Source organism: Pleurodeles waltl, chromosome 3_2 (genome assembly GCF_031143425.1).
Source record: "Pleurodeles waltl isolate 20211129_DDA chromosome 3_2, aPleWal1.hap1.20221129, whole genome shotgun sequence".
Taxonomy (NCBI): Eukaryota; Metazoa; Chordata; class Amphibia; order Caudata; family Salamandridae; genus Pleurodeles; species Pleurodeles waltl.
This window is the reverse complement of record NC_090441.1, coordinates 48,026,685-48,050,925: the sequence shown is the minus strand read 5'-3', so window position 1 is coordinate 48,050,925 and position 24,241 is coordinate 48,026,685. Positions and strand designations below refer to the sequence as shown.

The window sequence follows — 24,241 nt, the reverse complement described above, 5'->3', positions numbered from 1 at the left end:
TCACCACATCCTAAAGTTTTCAAAAATGTACAGGTTTGCTAGATTTCCCTAGGTGCCGGCTGAACTATGGCCCAAAATCCACAGCTAGGCACATAGCAAAAAAAGGGCTAATTTTGGATGGAAAGATGTGATGTATCCACGGTGCGTTTTGGGCCACTTTCCGTCACAGGCACTAGGACTACCGACACAAGTGAGGTACTATTTTTATCTGCGAACCCTGACATTTGTAGGGAAAAAAGCTGAAGCTTTATTCTGCAGCACCTTTTTACCAAACCCCCCCAAATTTAGCTGTATTTTAGCTATTGTCTCAGTCCCCTCTGGGGGAATCCATAAACCCTGGGTACCTTTAGAATATCCAGTATGCTGGAATATAAGGCCACAATTTTGGTGTGGATACCTAACGTGGACAAAAAGTTATAGGGGGGCCGAAGCGCGAACTAACCCAAATAGCCAAAAAAGGGCTCAGCACCGGGGTGACGGGGTTAACACAGTATTGTGAGATAAAGGCTGGATTTCCCACTGGGACACAATAAGAAAATGGTTGCACCGATTATATACGTTTGTGAATGGTCAAACAATATGCCACCATACAAGAACTTGCTGTGATTTTTGGCATCTGTTTGAAAAACAACTGTTGGTATCAATGCAGTTAAGACTAAGCCTTGGGCTTTACCAAACTGAGAATTAGAGGGTTTTTTGCCCACTTGGGCATAATGTAAGAACAACGGTCATGTCAGATGACTTTCAAACAGTTTTGCTGTTATATTAGAACGTGTCATGATCTGTGTGTTGTTTGAACATGTGTTTGTATATACTGTTATGATTTATGGAGAGTATGCTTACATCTGTAAGTATGCTTTAATACACAGCCATTAATTTTGACAAGATATCAATACCACCCCTAAGTTAGAGTCGGTGACGTGGCCACATTCTTTTCTAACAGGTGATATAATGCTATGATATGGGACGCCATCGTTTACAATCAGGTTTTTATATATATATTGACTGATTCTGGTTTATCAATATCAGTATCAGGCTTTAATAAAATGTTTGTAATACACTTTGAATTGGTGATGATATATGTGAACCGAACATGTTCAAATATGCATGTATATATTATATATATATAGTTGGTTCCCATTTACCAATAAATACTTCACTGTTGCAAGAGGCTGTGGCTGCAACTGTTCCTTTGAGGAGGAACTTGGAGCAGGAGAAACAACTATATAACCTACTGGTGGCCCCCAGTAGATAGTTAAATTAGGACCTAGTTTCCATAGAAAAAACATTTTTTTGAGTTGGCTATATCTTTAGTGCTGTTTAACGAATCTTCACAAAATGTTCCCAAAAAAAGTTTGCCCAAGGGTCTTGAAGTGCATGGACAGTTTTTGGTTGATCTGTCAAGCTGGTTCAGAGAAAAACGGGTGGGGGACAGGGAGCAGGGGTAAAAAGTTTGTTTCCCAAGGTAATTCTCAAAGACTCTTTAGACATGCCTGCAGCCCGAATCCCTGGGTGGAATTACACTAAATTTGGAAGAAAGGTAGCTTTTGGTCCACAGATTACACCTTTTGTTATTTGGTGTAAAGCAGTTCAGTAGTTTAAGAGAAATTAAAGGAAATCCAAATTTATATATCTAGGGTCGCAACGACTTTGCTAATATGTTCGATCTTGTGCAGAGCTCTGACTGGCTGCAGACACTTCAACCACAAAGTGATGGCAGCCATTTTTAAACTCGGCTTCCCGTTGGCCCACCACCTCTTTGGGGCTAAATTGTAGGGTTATACCAGAGGACCACCACTTCCCCAGGGCTACATCATTTAAAGGAATTGGGGGGTGGACCCCCAGGCCCTGGGGACCACCACCTCCCCTGGGCTAAATGAAAAAAACAGATGGGGGCTGTGTGGACCCTCCCCGGACCCAGGGACTGCCACCTCACCAGGGCTGCAATAGAATTCACCGGAGGGGGTCCATGTGGACTCCAGGCCCCGGGGAACCACCACCACCACCTCCCCAGGGCCAAATACGTTTTTTTAAAGTAGGAAGCGGGAGCCCATATATGGCCCTGGGGACCGCCACCCCCCAAGGCTGGCTCCTACTACCTCCTGAGGTGCCTACCCTCTGAATGTAGTCGTTTACTTTTACTTGGCGGGAGCTGTTACAGCTCTCGCTAAGCAAAAGCAAACACTCCACTTCCAGCAAGCCGGAGCTTTAGAGATGCACTTGCTTGCTGGAATCGGAGATTTCATCTCTACGCAGATATGCGGCCAGGAAAAGAGATGAAATTATTGCTCCCTTGAGTCAGCCGGGACGGCGGGGGCCTTGAGGCTCTTCTGCGGTCCCCATAAATTTATACTGGGTGCCCTGGGTGGAACCAGCGCACCCAAGAACATGTGGCTGGGCTTTTAGAGACAGTGTCCTCTGGGCTGAAATCAGCCTGGGAGGGAGGGGGCCCCTTGGCCCCTCTTCCATTTTAAAACAAGCATTGGCAAAGCCATCAGGTTTCGCCTATGCAAGAGTATTGGCTTTGCCAATGTGTTTTAGTCATGTTGTGCACTAGCGTGGCTGCAGTGGAGCATGGATAAAAGTTAGTGGCATGGAGAGGAGTATCATGGAGCAGAATGGTGAACACTTGAGTAGAGTGGAGTGGCAGAGTGTCCTGCATTGGAGGGGCATTGTGTGGAGTTGTGTAGAGTGGCATAAACTGGAGTGACATACATTGGACTGTTGTAGAGTGCACTGGCATAGAGTGTTGCAGAGTATAGTGGCGTACAATGCAGTGGCATTGAATTCAGCAGTGTACAATGCAGCATCAGAGTGGAGTGGTGCAGATTAGCACACAGCAGAGTGCATGGGCGTAGAGTGCAGTGGCGTGGAGTGGTGTAGAGTGGTGCAGAGGGGAATGGCATGGGGTTCAGTGATGCAGAGGGCAGAATAGAGTTGAGTGGCACTGAGTGCAGTGTAGAGCTGAGTGGCACTGAGTGGTGCAGGGTAGAGTAGAAAGAGGGGGGTAGACCAGAAAGAGTGGTGCAAAGTAGAGTACAGAGTGCAGAGACACTGCAGTAAAATGGAGTAGAGCAGAGTGGCGGAAAGTGCAGTGTTGCAGAGTAGAGTGTCAGAGTGCAGTGGAAAAGAGTAGCGTGGCAGAGAGCAGTGGCATGAAGTATTGTGATGCGAAGTGCAGTGGCGTAGAGCGCACTGACAAGAGTGCAGTTGTGGAGAGTGCACTGGCAGAGGGCAATGTTTAAGAATAGAGTGGCGTAGTGTGCAATGGCATTGAGTGGTAGAGTGGAGTAGTGTGATGTAGAGTGCAGTAGTGTAGAGTAGATTGTTTCAGAGTAGAGTGAAGTGGTGTACAGTTGAGTGGTGCAGGGTAGAGTGCAGTTGTGTAGAGTGTAGTGGCGGAGAGTGAAGTGGTATAGTGTAGTGGCATAGAGTGCAGTGGTGCAGAGTAGATTACAGGGGCGTACAGTGGATTGGTGTAGAGTGCAGGAACATTGAGTTGAGTCTAACAGAGTAAAGTACACTGGCGTAGAGAGTATTGCGGAGTGTCGTAGAGTACAGAAGCATAGAATAACGTTGTGCAGAGGAGACTGGTGTGGCCTAGACTGGAGTGCTGTAGAGTGCAGTGGTGAAACATGAGAGTAGAGTGATACTGGGTAGAGTAGAGAGGGGTAGGGTGAAAAGGCGTAGAGTGCAGTGGCATGGAGTGGAGTGCTGCAGAGTGCAGTGGAATAGGGTGGTGCAGAGTGGAGTGCAGTGGTGAAGAGTAAAGTGGAGTAGAGTATTCATGAAGTGGTAGCAATTACAGACAACACATTTTAATTGAAATGACCATTACATTTACACAGACATACATTTTTACTAATACAACTATACAGTGCACAGAGGAAAATGTGTGGAAACTGCATCACCTAGTTTAATGATTTGTTGTGGTCATATTAAAGTATGTTTCCATCACGCTTCAGAAATAACAAAAAATGTGCATTAATTGTACATTCCTAATTCTAATATATTCTGAAATACTTACATAGTTCATTTAATTGTTGTTGTGTGCTACAAGAAAACTCTTTTGTACTCCTACCATCAGCAAGATTGTCACATAAATCCTCTCACTCTGAAGTCAAAGAATAGAAAAGTAAACTAGGGCCCCCTAGAAAACAGAGCCTGGCATTTGACTTTGGTCTTAGAATGCATAGCAACTGTGACAAGTTAAGAACAAGATTTACAGCCCTGTTTGCAGAAAGGGACCACTTGGAATGATTTAGAAAATAAGGTTTTGGCAAAGGAAGGACCAAACTCAAGTTGGCCAGCCTAAAACAAAGAAAGCCAGCAAATGGACAGCAAGAAGATGTGAGTTACAGACCACAGAGCCAATGGCAAGCAACGGGTAGAATGCACTCCTAGGTCAACTTTCTGAATGTCCCCAAGATGTCTTTAGCAAACCAGACAGCGGAGCGGCTGCAACCTAAAAAATAAAAGACCTTCAGGCTACAACCTAAAAAGTATTTTGCCCCGGGGAGGTGGTGGTCCACACTGCCCCTGGGGGGTGGGTTTGGTCGGGGATAGTGGTTGGAGGTGGAGGTGGGGGGGGGGGTCCTTGTGGCTCCCCCAGTACATATTTTAAAAATAGCCTAGGTCTACGCACACTCCCATCCCCCAATATAGTTTTAAGATATAGCCCCGGGGAGGTGTGGTCACCGGGGCCCAGGGAGTCTGTGCGACCCACCCCATATATTTTTTTAATGTTGTCCTGGTGAGATGGTAGTCTCCAGGACCCGGGGTCGTGGTGGGGGTGGGTGTCTGCGCAGCCCCCCCTAACTTTTTTTTTATTATGTAGCCTTGGGAAAGTGGTGGTTCCTGGGGCCCGGAGGCGGTGGTTAAGACCGCGGGCCCCCATATTCATTTTAATAGGTTGCAGTGGGAGGGGGTGGTCTATGGGGCCCAGGGGGGTCTGTGCAGCCGGTCCCCAGGGCCGAACCCCCACCTATTTCTAAAATATAGGCCTGGGGAGATGGTGGTCCAGAGGGCTTTTAAAAGGCCCAGGAGGGGTGCTCCGTGCGCCCCCTTCCTGATTAATTACATTGGCCATGCCCCAAGGATGTGGCTCACACAGGGACAAAATAAGCAGCATGGGATACCGCCCAAAAATCTGTGGATCCACCTGGGTGTGTAATGAAGGCTTTGTGTGGCGCGGGTTGGGTGGTCATAGGGGGTTGGCCACAGGCCCTATGGCCAACCCCGCCATGCACAGCCAAAGGCCTGCGTGGCGGGGGTTGGGTGGTTATAGGGGTTGGCCACAGGCCCTGCAGCCAACCTCTGCCAAGCACAGCTGAATGCGGTGGTTGGTTTAACATATAGTAATTAAAATTACTTTACGTAAAAAAGAATAGAAATTCACAGAAAAAAACAAAAGTTACAGGGATGTTATAGTTAGTAAATAGCATTACAAAAACCATAGAAATTCACTTAAATAACCAAAGGTTACAGGGTTACAGGGATGTTATAATTAGGTTCTGAATTTACCTGCACAAAACCACAGAATTCAACAGTTGTAGTTATGGTTAGCTCAAGTAACTATAACTCGCACCCTAAGGTAACTATAACTTGCGCCTCCGCCATTCACTGTTAATTACCCCACATTATTAGATCATGCATGACATCTTTTATGACATCATTGATAATATCAATGGAATATTTGCAGTACAATTATTTAGGAGAAAACTGTGCATGGGGGCGCCATTCTTCAGATAAGTATAACAATAAGTAAAACTATACCTGCTGAATTTCTATGGTTTTGTATGAGTAAAACATCAACCCAACTATAACGTCCCTGTAACCTTTGTTTTTTTTCAGCGAGTATATATGTATGCATAGTGAAATAAAAAAATGTCATGACAATGAAGGAATCATTCCTTCCTACCTTAAGTCTTTAAGTTTTGTGTTTCCTACTGCCAACAAAAAAAGGTAATTCTCGCATCCGTTAAACTGGAATCCTTACACAATTTGAGTGAAAATGTCATCTGTAAATGATGGATTACATCAACCAGCAGCTGAATGAGACAAACTGAGTTTTGCAATCTGGCACAGCGTTGCACAATATTAATAACTTTTGGTCCATTTGACCTACAAATAAAATGTGGAAATTCTTTTTTTTTTTTTTTTTGGAACAGTCTAAGTAGAAGTCGGGTAAAGTGTTTCAAAGTCCCTCAAATGATATGCAGAGTTCATACGTGGTGATGTTCAACTCAGTCCTGGCAAAAGTCCTACAAAACCGACAAGGACTGAAGCACATTGACACACACTAATCTAGAAAATAATATGGATTGAAAAAAAGACTTTAAAATTAACACATTAATGTCAAAGAAATCTAATTACAAACTGAGTAAGAAGGGCTCCTAATCACAATACCAACCCGAATGAAAAGCCTAAGGGTTCTATGCTAGAAACTATCATTGGACCATACAATTATTTTTAAGTATTTGCATTTCAATCTGATTTTTATTTTTAAAAAAAAAAGAAGAACAAGAAAATAAAACAAGCATTTGCAATGCAATGGGTATTGCATTTGCTTGATTTAGAGCTATTAGCGTTGTAAACTCCTAACTGGACTTTTCTTGTTACATAAACTGAAAATGAAAAGTATTACAATTTCACATAAGGGGGCGGTTTTAAAGTGCCACGCCATGAGCGTGAAGGTGACTAATCAGAACAAAAAGACCGGTCCGGTTTCACCTTTGCATAGTAATAATATTTTTTTTTTAAACAAGCGCAATCACGCTGTGTAAAGCCTTGAATTTGCAAAGGAGTGCTAGAATAAACAATAGAAATAAACTGGTAGTCATGAAAAGTGCTTGATTACTGACCAGCAAGATCGCATTGCCTACAAAATAAAGAGAAAAAGTAGTCTAGAAACCATGCAGAAAACATAGAGCCTTGTATGTTTTCAGTAGTTGGCCGGTGCTCTCAAGGAGGGCTAAACACCAGAAAAGGCATGACGTATGCATGCCTTCCACTAATGAAATCAAGTGAATTTTAAAAGGCAAGCCCACAAACCAACGAAAGTGATGGGCGTGGTTGAAAGCCCACAGAGAGATTACAACAGGAACAGAGCGCTTGCTCACTCAACCCAAAAAAAGTGTTATCTTCACAAACCACTAATGTAAAAGGGTTCACTTGGTTTACACTGGTTCTCAAAGATCCAATCAAAGGTAATTTTGTGTTTATCAATTAAAGAACATACAATATTAAAAGGGACGTTTATACAAAGATAAATTTGGTTGCAAACTTAAGTTTAAGACCAAATTTACATTTTTATGCCTGCCAGGAATCCACAATTGCATTCCTTGCAGATGTAAATATACTTACTAAAGTGGAGTTATACACCACCAATGTATATAAATTTGCAGTAGTAAATTCTACAGGGCTAGGGTTAAGTAGTTGGTGTTCCAATGTGTCTATCGTCTTGATGCTAAGAAATGCTCAGAAACATGGACATTTGTCAGCGTTTGAAAACTCCACCTTGGAAATGGTCAGAGATTTACTCCATGCAAGAACTGAAGTAACTACAGATCAGGAGTGAAACAGGTAAGGGACCATACACAGATTTGGTGAGGATGTGGACGGGCTTTCTCCACAGAAAAATAATGTAAATCGGGCAGAGGTAGTTTCTGCCACCATTATTCTGTTTTTTCAGGATACACGATTGGGAGTAAATAATTTCTAGACAGAGAGATTATTTAAAAAGACATTTAAGATTTTTAATACGTCATATGTACGAGTCGTTCCCCATGTTCCTGTAAAGCTATTTCTCCCAATGAATTCCTCTATGGGAACTTGCTAAGTATACACACAGGGCCTCATTTCAACCTCGGCGGTCTTTTACCAAGACCGCCGAGGTACCGCAGTGCTGAAGACCGCCAGTGCAGGCAGTTTTCCGCCCAGTGTATCATGACTGCTGGCAGCCCTCCGCTCTTTTTCAGACAGAGCCGCCAGCAGCCATACTGGCGGTCAGCGGTGAAAAGGAGGCTGCTCCACATCATCAGAACACCGCCCACCGAATAACGTCCCAGGATTCGGTGTGGCGGTGTTCTGGTGACGGGGAGCAGGCAGCGGAGCAGCCCACATGGATCCCGTTCCCTCCCGAAGGATCACCGGACAAGGTAAGGTGATCGTCCGTTAGGGGAGGAGGGTTGTTGTGTGTGTGCATAGGGGTGTGCATGTGAGTGTGTCGAGGGGTTGTGTGAGTGCGTGTATGCATGCGGGTGGGAGTTGTGTGTATGGAAAATGTCTGTGTATGTCTATGTATGTGTGCATGTATGTGTGGTTGTGTGAGTGTGCGTGTAGGGGGTGTGTGTGTGTCAGTGTTGGGGGGGTGTGGGAAGGGGGATCCTACCATCCTTGGGGGTTGGTAGGGGGATCATGGGTTTGGGGGGAGGACTCTGGGGAGGGTGTGGGGGAGACCCCTATCAGTGCCAGGGAATGTATTCCCTGGCACTGATAGTGCCTACCGCCATGGATTTCATGGTGGTACAGAACCCCACGAAATCCATGGTGGTATGCGGGGTCGTGATACCGCCGGCGGTGTAGTGACGGCCGCCGGCGGTGTAGTGACGGCCGCCGGGCTGAAGACCGAAGTCTCCAGCTCAGCAGTCTTTACCACCCTGGCGGTCGGAGGGGAGAAGTGGCGGTTTTGCATGGTGGTCACAGCCATGCTTGTAATTCTGATATTTTTCCGCCGCCCTGTTTGTGGTATTACCGCCACTTCTCCACCGACCGCCAGGGTTGTAATGAGGGCCACAATGTCTTTGTAGCACTTGCATTCAACTATCTTGTTTATGTAAAGGGTCAGCAAATGTGCTGGATTAGAGGCACTGGACAGTCAATTTCTTCACTGTAGAGGACGCTTCTTACAGAGTAAGTAGGTGTCAGAAAAGAAGCAAGAAGGGAGAGAAGATAGTTAATACACCATTTCTACCCCTTGGCTCTCTTATACCTCCATCAATTGTGAGCCCTGTGCTGACCTGCTGGACCATCCAATTAATTTCACGCAAAGGTTCACCCTAGAGTTTTCTAAATTGCTTGTGTAAAAGTCTTTAGTCAGTAGGTGGCTCTATCAGAGCATCATCTTCTGAGCTTTCTGACTGTAATAAACAGCAAAGTGGTGAAGATCCATCTTATGTTTGTAAGTCCTGAGAAAATACTACTCTTAAAATAAGAGAGGTGACCATGACGGAGAACAGATACACCATAAGAGATAATAATCTTCAGTGTTCATGCTAAGCGAATATTTTATGTTGACATGAAGCAAATTAAATTATTCTTAGGCACATTAGCCTACCACACTGTGTGACGGACAGAAATTTCACATCTCACTCGTGTTCTGCACTACCCGGCCTTCCATACAAAGACGAACATGCAGTCATTTGTCCCATCTCCCATTAGCCTGCTTGACAGGATTTAGCACAGCAGATCAAGCCACCTCGAACAACATTTCACATTGCTTGACTTGTATCTCAGAGTACATTCCTAAAACTCACCGGTACTTGGAAAAAGAGACACAAGTGTCACAAGAAAATAAAACAAAATTAAGTAATTGAGAACTACACTAAGGGCCATATGTACAAACACTTTTTCCCATAGACACAGAATGGGTAAAAACCTTTGCTACATCTGGCCCTAAGCAACCTGTTTAGATTCTGCTTCCAAAATCCATTTGTTCTAGCTGCTTTTGTGACACTGGCCTTCCTGGGTGCTACTATTAAACCTGCTAAACGCACCTGGAAGGAATATACTTACAGTGTGCATTATATAGCCTCATAAAAAGACACCACAAGGCTGCCCTCCGGAAAGATCAGCCTGTGTGCGTAACAAGGACTGCTTGAGTTATAATGCTCATTAATAGCACCTCAAGCAAAGGTTCTCCTGCTCAATAAGAGAACTACAATCCTAGCTAGTGACATGATACAAATGGGCACAATCAAAGCCTTCAGGACTTGAGCAACCTATAGATTATCGAGAAAAATAGTAACACACTCAGCCAATACCCGATCTACTATGGTACTCTCAGGAAGGAGACTCTCAGGAACGTCTGTGGAGCGTCCTGAACCTCAACCCCTTGGTTCAGCAATCAAAGTAACACAAACATTAAGTAAAACATTAGCATATCTTATCAGTGTCAAAAAATAAATAACGCATCATGTGGGTGAGCTGCACAAGGCTGGGAAGACATTTTGTGCCAGTGAGTAACTATCACAGTACTGTGAGTAAAGAAAGTGATGTTAGTGCATTGTGTGTGTGCTGCTGAGGACTGTAGTACCATGTGTCAAAGCACCCTCGCCCCACTTTAACCATCTGCCCAAGAGGCCATCGATCAGTGTGCAACACCAGTTAGTCAACTGCGGGCAAGGAGGTGAGCCTTACTTTGCTTGTTTGCTTAGGAGTGTTACATTCACGTTTCCGAGCACCAGCCTTAGGTACAACCTGCAAGAAGAGAAGCAACACAGAGTCAGTACGTACATCTGCCATGCTGATCAGACATTTATCAAAATCTGCCGTCGTAAGTACCTTAAGTTTCCACTCAATCAGCCTCCAAATGCCTTCCAGCCCTTGTTAGTATCTAACTTTGTCCCCTACGTGCTACCGTATTCTCCCGCTATCTTACACCGTCCTGCTCTTCGTCTCTCGCATACTTTTTGATTTGCCTTACAATGTTTTACCGCCTTACATGTAGCGGAGCAGACTAAAGCAATTTTGGCTTCTACAATGTAGGGAACATGCTTTCCCCAGAAACATTTCAAACCTGCCTTAATAACATGATTTAAAGCCCCTTCACCCTTCAGGTTAAATATTCAATTAGTGAAATTAGAGACAACTGTTAATGGTAATGAATATGCACTAATGTTTTTATGATCATGAAATTGTTCATAATGCACGAGCGTCAGCTTTACAAAACAAACACCTTCAGAGCGAATACTAGTCAACCCTATCTTAAGCTGTATAGCCTCTTTGTCTATGATCCAACCTCAATGAATGATCCTATTCTCACCAGAAATGCAGTCCTACTAGTTAACCCTTACCCATCATGTCTCATTTTTGTCATTTACCCAGTGGTTAGTTTATCCACTTGCCTTCTGTCCCGAGATCTCACCCCTTTCCCCTAATCTTTTCTCACCAGAGGTTCAACACTCCTTTTATGTCTATTCATGGACGTGATCCAGATCTCTACTGTGCATGCTCTGTAATGAACTCCTAGACACCTGCACACTTGGCAGAGCCAGATTTCTTACCAGATTAGCATCTTCCACCCACCAAACCCACCTGTCTCCTTCCTTGCCATCTTGGATCCAGCCTTAATCCTTTATGCCTTACTGTTCAAGATCTAGTCTCGTACTTAACCCCTTTTTCAACATGAATTCATACACTATCATTACTCTTTAAATGAGATCCTCAGAAAAGATCAGGTCTCTTACCCATTTTCTTTCGGGAGGAAGGCTTCCATCTCAAAGAAGGTGCTCTGGCGCTCTTTGATAAGTGCCTCTATCTCTCTGAGCTCCTTTGAGTCCTCTCCATAGGATACCTTGCATCTAGGGAAAGTACAAATTTTGAGGTTACATAGCCAACATTCACCTGCTCCCTTTCACAGACCTTCATTATTGACAATGTGTTAGCTAGTCATATAGCAAAAGTTACATTTGAACCGGTATGGAGGTATTTGGCAAGAAACCACCAAAATACCATGTTGTGTGTGAATAACCATGACCTCACGATTTATTGGCCCGACAGCTCTAAGCTTACAATGGCTGTTAATGCTGGTCGGTTCCGGGACAATGAAAGAACATGCAGGAACAGAGATCAGGTGATGTTTGTTTAATAAACAACCCTTCATTGAGCTCCGGCAGCAAATCTGTCCAGCTGCCTCCTCCTTTCGAGACAACATACTGCCACACTACCTCTCTCACCACATATCAAACACATTCTACCCTCCAGGACTGCCCCCATCAGCATCCTGTTCTCCAAAATCTTCTATGCTACTCCAGCAGACGACACACCACATGCAAGTGATGAGTATCAGCTGCTATTTGTGCAAAGGCCCCTCACTCCAGCACATCCACATATCAGATCAGTATCAAATTAAATTTTTCTAAAACGAAAACTATATAGTGTTGGAACTTATACTGAAAGGTTATTAGTTTCTGGTCTCACTAACAATGGTCTTCACACAAAGGAAGATTCAAGGAATTGCAATAACCTGCAAAGAAATGACTCACAAAAACCTTGCAGTGTCAGATCAAAAGTGATAATTGCTTGAGCTTTGATTAATATGATTATAACACTGCCTGTAAGCACCTCGTATTTTGCGCTTACATTTTCCGTGACTTTTTTTTTTATTCTGCGATCGCTTTCCTTTTCACACACTCTGCACTCTAATGCCATTGTTTTGGCATTTTCAAGCAGAAACAAAATCTTACTGGTGCAAATGTAATTTTTAACCTTCAATTTCAAATTTTTTCACATTACAGAAGGTTCAAAAATCTTCAATTGTACATTTACTTTTTGTAAGTCTGTTAATTTTATTTGATTTTTGAAGCAGTCGCGGACCCCCAGGGGTGCCTGGACCACAGATCAAGAACAGTTTCCACAAAAGGGGGAAAAAAGGTTCCAACCAGTACTAACTGGTTCCAGGAGTGTCCCCTTTCTCCTCCAGCACAGTCTCCATACATCAGTGGGGAGTAAACAAGCCCTTTGTGTGAGGCAAGGGCACAACCTTTACAAATGCAAGTGTGCCCTGCCTCTCCCTCTCTCAGCCCAGGAAGACCATTCAATATGCAGATGCACCTATGTGACACCTCCACCCTCCCTGTGTACAGGCTGTCTGAAAAGTATGCACAAAGCCCAGCTGTCACTCTGCCCCAGACGTGGATTGGAGTCAAGATGCAAAACACCAGAGTCATAAGCACAGAGAAATTCCCCCTTTCTAAAAGTGGCATTTCTATAATGGTAATAAAAAAAACACATACACCAGTAAGCAGCATTTCTCACTATCATTACAAGCATACCAAACACGCCTACGGTACCAGTCATAGAACAGACAATATCACCAAGACATAAGGTATGGCACTTCCAATCCAATCCTATGAGAAAGGCAGCACTCACAGCAGAGAGGGACCAAATAGGCTGTTTGCCACTACAATGACAGGCCACACAACCTGGCACATGTTCTGCCTTCTACATGCATAGCACCCTGCCCATAGGGCTAGCTAGGGCCTAGTTTAGGGGTGATGTACATAGAGAAAAGGGGAGTTCCAGGCCTGGCAAGTAAATTTAGATGCTAGGTCCCTGTGAACTGCCCATGCAGGCCCTGCGCTAGCAGGCCTGAGACAGTTTGAATGGCTACTTGTGTGTGTGGCACAAGCAGCGCTCCAGGCCCACTAGTAGCATTTAATTTACAGGCCCTAGCTATAGGGATACCACTGTGCAAGGTAAATTAAATGTGCCAATTAGGCATAAGCCAATCATACCAACTTCAGAAGGGAGATCACCTGCACTTTAGCACTGCAGTGTTAAAGTGTTCAGAGTCCTAGAGGCAACAACATTAGGTCAGAAAAAATAGGAGGAGGAAGGCAAAACGTTTGGGGAGCACCCTGTAAAGAGGGCCAGGTAGAACAGCCGAGGTCCCATTCTAAAGAGACCCCTGCAGTGGGTGACAGTGAGATGACAAAGATAGAAGGATAAGAGCAGGACCCTCCCCCATCTGTAATATAAAACCATCTTTAGCCTGGATCATCTATTTCACTTTTTTACGCCCTTTTCTTTTCTTCTTATTTTCAGGATGATGATGCATTCTGAAGTGACCAAAGAGCAACTTACACACACTGTATAAAGCACTGAAGGAGTATATAAATACTTCCCTTTATCAGTGACATTAAGAGAAAACAGAAGTTGTGTACAGTGCTTTAGAACAGCTGTAGGGCACCAGCCAAAACCAAGCAGTTATTGCTGAGGGGGAGGAAGACATAGTTCAGTTTCAAGGATATCAGCCACATCAAAAACAAAGTGAAAAAACACGACCTACAACAAACTCACAATACATTTCAGGAGCTCAACCAAGCTACTGCAGCTCCAAGTCCTCACCTTCTAATAATTCCCAGGGGCTTGATTTAGTGCAATGATAATCATGTTACTCTGCTCATAGGCAGTAAAACAAAATTATAATTTAAACAATAGGTAGACTATACAGGCCACAGAAAACAATGCACATATCCATCACTCTTGTGGGTGTTAAAGGCAGCCAATACTTTAAGATGTTTCTCTTTTTTGGTGCTCGTACCCCAAGACAGGAAGACTACAGATTAATATCTGTTAATAAAGTTGTGAAATTGCATTTCAAATGCTTCTTTTTAGCAAAAACAAACAATGGAGCCAGACAAGCCTTTTCCCTAATCAGTCTTATTACTTACTAATAGAACAAGTTGTGGTTCATACAGACCTTGAGTCATACAGAATGTCATATATACATAGGTTGTCAGTTGAATATATTGTGTCATGAAACAGGTGCAAGTAACATACAGTGGTGCCTGCCATTGCAATAATCATTAACTGACTTTATAAACAAGCTGAGCAGGAGTCCTTCACAAAACTACATTGATTAGTCAATCAGGAACAAAGTGTGGAGTTCAGTATGTGCTTGCATAAATACTTTAGGACTCAAGGAAGAGAGACCATCCCAGATACAGATGGTATGTCAACTATTTTGGGGTTTGTCTGGAAAAGGATAGTGTCTCTTGTTCATGCTTTGGTTTGCTTTTGGTTGCCTTCGCAACCGCTCGTTCCCCTGATCTCATCAATGTTGTTTCTTCCCGCTCCCGCCCTACCACCTCCCTGCAGGTTTCTCCCACCTTTCACGATGATTTTATGGAGGCCGCAGAGCGGTCCCTATGAGCAGTGCTTGACCTCGCTTTCCAGGTCACCACTCCCCTGACTCATTGCTCTCCCGCTTGCCCGCACTCTGCCTCTGCAAAGGGAACCTCAGTGCTCTGTTGCCTTAGCAACCTCTTGCTTCCTCTTGTTCACGATTCGGTTTGCCTCTCCCACCTCGTATAACTACTTTATGGAGGCCGCTGTGCAGCAGTGCAAAAAGCAAGTTCGTCTATGCCCATACACGCCTGGACCATGCCCAGTGCTAGGACCTCTGATCCCCTCACCATCCAATGCTACACCTCCGAGGAGCTCCTGACCCTGGACCCCAGACACCATAACAGATGCTTCACATCCTCTTTGCGATCAACTAAAGGACCTTCTACCTCACACCACTGCCACTTCTCCTGCTACATAGGACCTACAGCCCACACTGGACCATCGCCGCTTCCCCCTAGAAGACCACAAAGAACCAGAAACCGCTCCAATGCATCCTGCTCAACGCCCGCTCCCTCTGCAAACACGCCACAGATATCTCGGACACCATCTCCACCCTCTCCCCTGATGTGGACTTCATCACCGAACCATGGCTCAGCCGCTCCTCGAATCCTGACATCGCCACAGCCACTCCCGAGGGTTACAAGATTATATACCGAGACTGAACCAACAAACACGGAGGGGGTCATCGCTATCATCTTCAAAGAAGCCATCATCATTTTTAAAGAAACCATCCGATGCACTATTGCCAATGACGACCCAATGCCACACATGGAACACCTCAACCTCTGAATTCAGACCTACGCAAATACCACAATGAGAGGTACCCTCATTGACAGACACCCCCCCCGACCCTGACCAACCTTCTGCAATGCTATCTCCAACCTCATTGCCCCCACCAGCCATCGACTTCCACCACTATGTCCTACTCAGTGATCTCATTTTCCACATCGACTATCTGAATGATGCCAACTCCACCATCCTCCTGGTGATCCTGAGCAACATCCGCCTCACCCAACTAGTCACCAAACTCGTACACAAAGTCAGACACACATTTGACGCCATTTTTATCTCCAGCAACAGAATCAAATTCAGAGATGTCCCAGAACTCACCTCAACTGACCACACCACCATTGTTCACTTTACCATTGAAAAAGAAAACACCCAGCATGCCATCGCCATGCACCACAGAGCCACCCATTGCGGCTGGGGCAAAGTAACGGAGACCCGATGAAACTCAGGACCTGGCTTTTCGACAGAGACATGGGACCCTCGGTGCCCAGATACTCCTACAGATGACAGTGCTGTGCTATACAAATGCTGATTGATTTAAACAGTTCTATAGATTTCCTTTGGTAGAGGTGCAAGATGCAAATCACGGCATCCTCAGCCTTTGCCCATTTGTAAAGTTCTGAGACAGGCAGGCATTGAGTTAGCTCCCATAAAACACCGCAAGCTGACAATTCATCATACCTATACAGGCCCATGAATGCAGTGTTCCTGTAGCACCTGAGGCAGGGAGTCGCTAGATGCTGATGGAAGAGCCAGTGCTGCAGTGGCTCCTGGTTGCAGGCTGAATGGCAGCTGCAGGGGAGAGGCAGAGGAGACGCTGGTGACTGACTGAGGCCAGTGTCCCGAGGAGAAGCTGTGGAGGTGTCCCTACCCCTGTATTTCGGCTTCTGATTGCGCTATAGTGGAGGGGCCGAGGCACAGATCTTGGCCCTGTCCAATCCAAAATGGTGGCGGGATCGAGTTCACACAGGAGCTTAGGAAGTGCAGGTGAGGCCCAGGTTAGGTGGAGTCTCCGTGTAAGAGTTGAGGCAGTGCGAAAGACGCGAGCACGGTGGCGATGCTTGGAAGGGGATGCATAGGAGGGAACGTGACCAACAGATAACCTGTTGAAGTGGTTTCTCCTGCTGAAAGTGAATTTTTTGGTACTGTTCCCCATAGAGCATCCAGTTGGTTACATGACTGGCACTGGAATTTGCAGAGAGCCATAAGTGAGGGACAACATATGGGCATCACTGTCACCCAAGGACTGTGGCTTGTTTAGTAGCTGTAGATGAACTCAGATGGTTTAGGGGTATGTCATCACTACCCAGGGTGATGGTTAATATTGGAGACAATCGAAGGGAGGGGAGGATACTCTCATGATTGTACTGTAGCTCAGTGACTTAATAGCAGTGCAAATCAGCATTGTCTGGCTTGACTGCATTAGAGCTTCCGGGATACTCTAGAGGGGCCATCAGGTAGTGCTGAGTCGACTGCTCCAGACTGGCCCAGTGATTGCCCCCAAGCCCTTATATTTGTCTGGGCAGACGATAATGAAGGCTGGCCATGACCTGGCACAGAATGATGAAAAATGATAGCTACTGAGGGCTAGGACAGTGCAAAATGGAACAGAATGGCTGAACAATATTTTATTTGCTATTGGGGAATCCAGATGGACACAATCAAAAAACAGACTCTGTGGCAGTGGACCTACCCGGCATAGAGCTGACCAACTGAAAATAGTTGAAAGAGTCACTACAGTTGAAGAAAATACACTGGATGAACTTCAAACTGGTGTCTGTTCGATCCAGAAGCAAACAGACATTATCCAGTAGATGATTCAAACTCTGGATGCCAAAGCGCTGTAGGTGCAGAGGGACGATCCTGTCACAATAACGTAAGATGAGTGTAGTTGCCGGAGAGAACGGAGGCTCACAGTGTCTCTGAATTTCTTGTACTGAGGTTGCTGGAAAAGCTGACCCATGAATGGATACCTCCATACTTCATACAGTTCTGGTGACCCCTCTTGGTCCTGGTGCTCCACAGCACCCAACAGTGGCCCAAATCTTGAATTAGCGTGACAGGGATTCTATAGTGAAATCAGCTACACTATCTGGCCCATTGCCCCTGGACAACCAGGAACTATTAAGTTTACTTGACTACAGTGCAGCGGTTCAGGTAAAGTGCCACTCATTGCTAGAAATGAAGCAAGAAAACCAATTGCATACTAACTGCCTCTGCAAATTTAAAATTCAGGATAAATGATCTTTTTGAGAGACTTGGAATTTGACTACGCAATAGGCCACTGATAATGGCAAACAGTTCACTTATCCTAAGGCCCACACACTAAGGAGATCAAGGAAGATATATGCTCACAAGAAACATCACAATCTAACCTATGTTGAATCAAAACGAAGCTGCTAAGAGGGATGCGTTGAGTACAATCAGTCGTTGGGATGTGGTATGATCTTCAAGTAAAGGGAGCACATAGGGCTCTGAGTTGGAGTGCCTCAGGACAGATGGGGATAAAGGGCACTTTCACTTCACCAGGCAGGTGATAATGTCCATCACATCGAATATGGTCATACTCTAACTCTCTTCCCGGAGGACTGTAAATACATTATGGTGAGAGATTAGATGACAGCGGATGTGATGGTAGCTTAAGGAAAGAGGGGATGGGGTCTCCTGTCTTACTGTACCAGTGGAATATCAATAATGGATATTTTTCCTCTGTGCCTTCTCTTTGGTCACTGCATGCATTTGGTAGGGCCATATTGAGGTTCCTGACTGTTCACTAGCGGGGGGATCAAGGATACTTAAACATGTATTGGACCCTAGAGAATGTGAATAACTTTAAAAGTTGGGTGCCTGCGGAGGGGATGGGACACTTAAGGCCGCATTTACCCTGTTATCTCCTCTAAGATTATACTTGGAGGAATCAGCTACAGTTCTTTATTGATGGGCATAGCTATTATTTGACCATGAAGGGGTTTATGTTGGGACTGTTGCTTGTCTGTGTTAGAATGGTACACACGCATGAAAGGTAGCAAGGTGAGATGGGAAACGACTAGAGTAGTTGCTTTTGGAGGGTGTACTCGGGCAAGGAGGGAGCTGGTTGTGATTACAGGCCCAGGCATCCATTTAGGACCATATCCTATGACTGACTTATTCATAAATGATGAGCATTACAAAACATAATTTGATATCCTGGAATACCAGAGGGATGGATAATGTAACTAAATGTCGCAGAAGATGTGTATATCAATAGAAAAGGAGTGGACGTGGCACAGATCCAGCAGTTATACCTTGTCAGAAGCAAGCTTAATAAACTAAAACATAGATGGAGGGGGCAAATTTATGGTACCACAGACTCATTAAAAACCAGGGGCATATTGATTTGGTTGGATGTATCAATCTCATCGGAACTAGTTAAGCATATGCATGATGAGAGGGCAGGGACACAATTTTGGAAGATAAGCTGGGTGTGCCTTCATATAGTTTAGTAAATGTTTATGTACTAAATAGTGTTCAACTTTAATTTCTAGATACACTGGCTAGTATTGTGAACCCCCACAGTGTCTTAATATATGGGTACGGGACTTTTCCTGTGTCCCGGACATTCAGAAGGGCAGGTCATTGCCAGCACCTCCTGGCACACTGCGACTCACTTGGCTGCCAAGCTCTCTGGATGATTGCCCAAATGAGGGTTTGGTTGACATATGGTGTGAGATGCATCCAGAGGAGAAGGAGTACTCATATTAGTCCCAGGTCCATATATTACATATGAGAATTGACTTACTTCTGTATAGCTCAATTCATTAGGGTATAATTCTGCACCCTGAATATTTAAGTAAGAATATCTCAGAGCACGGTCCAGTTAAGTTACTGTTCAAATAGGTAATATTACTGCTAAAATACAGGAGTGGCGTTTACAGCCAATTGCATGATTGTACGCTCCATACCAACATTCACAACTTACCACCATAAAGCAGTACAACCCCTTCTCATCAACACTCTCTCAGCCATTTTCTAGGCAGAAGACATTGTGGCCTTCATCTTAAAAGTATGGCTCACCCTTACCTCATTGTTAATTCCCAACCTCTTACGAAATATAACGTATTGCACATTTACATCCACACAAGGATGGTGATACCCAAATAGTTTGTTATACTTTGTCTCAGACACTACCCTCCCAATTCCTCTATGGCTGCCCGAAATGAGGGACTTTATCACTGAAGAGTTGGTCACCCTCATCACAATCACACCTCACTTTACCTTCCCAGAGGATACGCACCCTACACCGCTACAAAGATGAAAGAAGCCTTCTTTAATTGACCCAAAACATCACCAAGCACACCCATGGATTTTGTCCTCACAGTTCTTGCAGTACCTGAAAACATCTAGATCAGACACCTAGCTGTCACACTCGCTACCCCTCACACCACAACCAATAATAATAGTCAACCCAAGCTCTTCAAACAAATATAATTTTCTTTAAAAAATTATTTGTCCCCCTAATGGTCACTCCAACTGTACACTACAATCAAGCATAGATGAGGTGCACCACAAAACAGAGAACCAACAAATCAAAGTCTTCCGCTGCTGGTTGCACTCAAGAGCTGAATGAACCAAAAGAACTGTCCCCAAGCAACAAAAGCTCTGGTACAAACATCAACAGACCCCAACCAGGAAGTGCTCAAAACACTTGAGCAACTGATAGTTTTATAGTGGGTTCCTTTGATTTAAACAATCACTGTACAAAGAAACGGGGGCAGAGTCTAATTGATGGCCGTCAAACTGTGTCTAAATCCAATCGAAGACTCAAAAATATCTTCCCACCTACCAATACACTGACCAACATTTGTTATCAAAATTAACTAAATTCTGAATCTTTTAATTCAGCACACACCACAATCATCACACCAATTGCCTGCAGAATAAAGCCAAATGAACTGCCTAATCCTCTCATGCTGAAAGATGTCATTTCCACCTTAAATCTTACATCTACTGAAAAGCGCCTTGTATTCTTCCCACTTCCATCACACAACCCTTCACAGAAAACACACCCAATCATATGTTCAACAACAAATTGCCAAACCAAACCAGAAACTCCCACATATCCAAAAAAGTTTGGTCATATACAACTGTGATTTGCAGCAAAGTTAACAGTCAACACTTAACATTTTATTTAACAATTACATGACTCCATTATGCTTGAAAAAATTAATATATTTATAACAGAATGAATAAGTAAATTTACATGAAATATGTACAATAACTATTCAATAAGCATTTGCAATCCAATAGGTCTCACATTTGTGAGAGTTAGAGCTATTGACAATGTCTTTTACCCATGTGTTTTGGTTTGGAGTGTAGTGGACGTATGCCAAGTGCCACAGCAACCCTCCCAGGCCTGCTGCTGCAGGAGAGAGGACACAACAAGGCCGCCATCTTGGGAGTGTTTTTGCCTCATTCCTACAGACTGGTTGCGATACCCTAGAGATGCAATACTTTCTAGTGCAGTGGTTCCCAACCTGTGGGCCGGGGACCCCTGGGGGTCAGCGAATGCTTAGAAATTGTAATAATATTAGGTTCCAACTATCAGTAATAGCTCAGTGGGGGTCCACGGAATCCAATGATGAGTCAGTGGGGGTCCCCGGGCTCCAGTATTGATAAAATGGGGGGTCCACAAAAGTCAAAAGGTTGGGAACCACTGTTCTAGTGTGTTTCCTAAACATTTATAGCACCAAAGAAGCCACAAAGAGGCACCTTTGTGGCATCTGACCCAGAGAATGAGGTTGTCAAAAGAGTTAGGAGCAAAGAAAAGGGGGCAGTCATATTTGTGTTAAACTTTTAAAGGAATTATTCTTCTACATTGGCAATAGCAGCCTAACTTTCAAAAACAATGACCGTAGACAGAGAATAACAGAAGAGGCAGCTTAACTGAACAGGAGGCTTCTGTGTGCAGATTGGTGAAACAAAGCTTCAGTGGTAGATGGGCTGACAGGAGAGGTTCCAGAGGTGTGACATCTGTGACCGTAGGTCAGTGTTTTAAATGGAAATACAGAAGGGCTGGTACTCTTTATTTATTTAAAGCACTGCCTTGGGCTAATAATCTCATGACAGCCCTCAGCTCAGGACTGGACTCTGTAGAACATATACCTGTATCTGAATCTCCTGGGCTTTGACAGTGCCTTTTCAGTGCATACATGTGTGCACTGGCTGATAGTTTTAAAGTGAGAATTATCTCTGTTGGGGTGGCTACTCAAAATGTGAAGTCTTGGCCTAGAGCAGGAAGCCTGGGTTTGGACAATACAGTGTTTTTATGCCCCTAGACCAGTGATGCAGAGTGAGGCTCCTACAGGGCTGGTCCATTGGCATTTTTAGGGCTATGAAAAGGATTCAAATGTAGGTTTTTCTTGGGAATCTAAGGTAGGTCCAAAACCATGGCAGTTTCTTGATACCCACGTAAGATAAATTATGTAAGAATAATTTATATGGAACTTATTAACATAGTGGTTACCCTGCAAGCCTGGCATGGATCCTACCTTCCCAGTCCTCCAATGGACATGCATGTTCTATAGTGACATGCAAAAAAATGTGTTCTAATAAACTCAAAGTATACCCATAATATGTATATAGCACATAAGAACCGCAACATAAAAATGAAATAAAAAAGCTGCTCTGCAGTGCACTGCTTCCTGTGTCACCTCGTGTTTTATAAATAAGCCACTCACTCTATCAGCTCGTGAGGTCACCAACGTCTCTCCTCCCTGAGCGACGGGAATGATGACAGAGGCCCAAAGCAAGCATTTCCAGTAAGTAGAAAAATCCAGTGTTCAAAAGATTTTGGAAGAAAATACCCATATGAATTATGACGTGAGAAGTTACCCAGCCCGAAGATGCTATGAAGCCCTAGCCGCAGATGACTGTTTCAGAATGCAAAGACATGCAACTAGCAAATTAGGCCACACGTCTGTTTACAGAAGCAAACAAAGACTGTCTGACCACAAATCACCGGGTTCATTTTAAAAGGCAATTTAGAATTACAGAAGTGAAAAAGTAACAAATATTCACAGGGAGGAGGGGCATTGGGCTGCCACCTGGCCTGGGGTCATGGTTCCTCCAGTTATGTTCTACGCTAGTGTGTTTTTTTTCCCCAGACACATGGGGCCACATTCACTAAGAAAACCTACAGCCTTAAGTTTACTCCTACATTAACGGAGAGATTTTAGATTCTGATTTTGGAATTCTTGAAGAATTCAAGAAGTAATCCCGGGAGCATGCAACAGTCACAACTTTTCGGAAGTATTCACAATCGTAAGCAGCTACACATACATAACTGCTTGTGAAAAACAATTTCATATAAGAAAAAAATTATTACTAGGACATTTACCTTTTTTTAACTTTTACCCCAATTTTGCACTGGGAAAATGTTTTTTCCAGTGGAGAAGCAACCTCTCCTACAACTCCACAAATTCTGGGAATGTTTCCCTTAATTCTGTTACTGGGAAATGATTTACTCCTGTCGGTAACAACAGTAAGTCTCTAATTTCCAGGCTGAGAATGTTTGTGAGTAGTTACCAATTTATACACTTGTCAGTGTGCACAAACTCTCTAAGGCATCCTCCCCGTGGAATGCACGCTCCACACCGATGAGAGCAGATTTACTCCAACCTAATGTTACATAATACAGGTGTTACATTATGTGTGTGCAAATTGAGTTATAAGCTTAAATTCATACTCCACTTTTGTAAATCAAGCCATTTACACAAGTAAGTGGAACCTTTACATGCAAATGACTGTAAATCAAACAATGAGTGCTATGGGGCATATAAGCCCAACTTCCTGCTTCGCCAGAAATCATTTGACAAGTAAATCTCATGGTGCTCAATTCGGAGCTGGGAAAAGATCTGCATTCAAAATATACCTGCAGACCAGGATGTGAATATTGATCCAGCCAAGGGTAGCCATTGTCCACGACACTGTTGTATCCCTGGAAACCGCAGTGGTGATGCTCTGTTATATCACACTGATGCTTGGTCCCCTTTGCAGTTTTGACACAGTTTGGTTGTGTGGCACAGTTGTAAATGAGAAATCACACAGACCTTTTCCAGTTGGCAAGCAGCTCTGTGCGAACTGTAATATCAAATACAATATTCTGAGACATGGTAAGGCACATTCTGCTCCACTGTTTTTAGCTGATCTGTGCCATTACAGACTGGGGACAAACCATGTGAAAATTAATTTGGCCCAGTCATTCAATGGAAGTTCTGTTGGAACAGCTGAGGCCAGGAAGCGATGCAATTTTAAGCTCCTTTGGCAAAATAGAATTGTGCCAATGGTAGGGTCCCCATATAGGTTTTTAGGGTAAATTGGCAATAATTTCACTGAACCACTAGGTACTATAAGGCACTTTCCTTACACCACAGGACTTGGTTAGTTCAAGTCTCTGAAGGGGAACTTCTGCATTCCCAAATCCAACAAATATAAAGCATACATCATTAGTGTACTTTTGTGTACTCGTAGAACACGCAATGAGAATGAGCCTCTCAGGCAG

The 24,241-nt window shown here is 44.1% G+C and overlaps 1 protein-coding gene across 1 annotated transcript in view; it reads right to left on the bottom strand.

The window, feature by feature from the left end:
* The window catches only part of TMEM120A (transmembrane protein 120A), a 121,347-nt gene that overhangs the window by 44,285 nt on the left and 52,821 nt on the right, over nucleotides 1-24,241 (bottom strand). The window contains exons 3-4 of the mRNA XM_069226726.1: nucleotides 11,469-11,582; nucleotides 10,420-10,479 (exon numbers count right to left, since the gene is read on the bottom strand). Coding sequence (XP_069082827.1) covers nucleotides 10,420-10,479; nucleotides 11,469-11,582 — 174 coding nt within the window. The remainder of the gene's footprint in view (nucleotides 1-10,419; nucleotides 10,480-11,468; nucleotides 11,583-24,241) is intronic.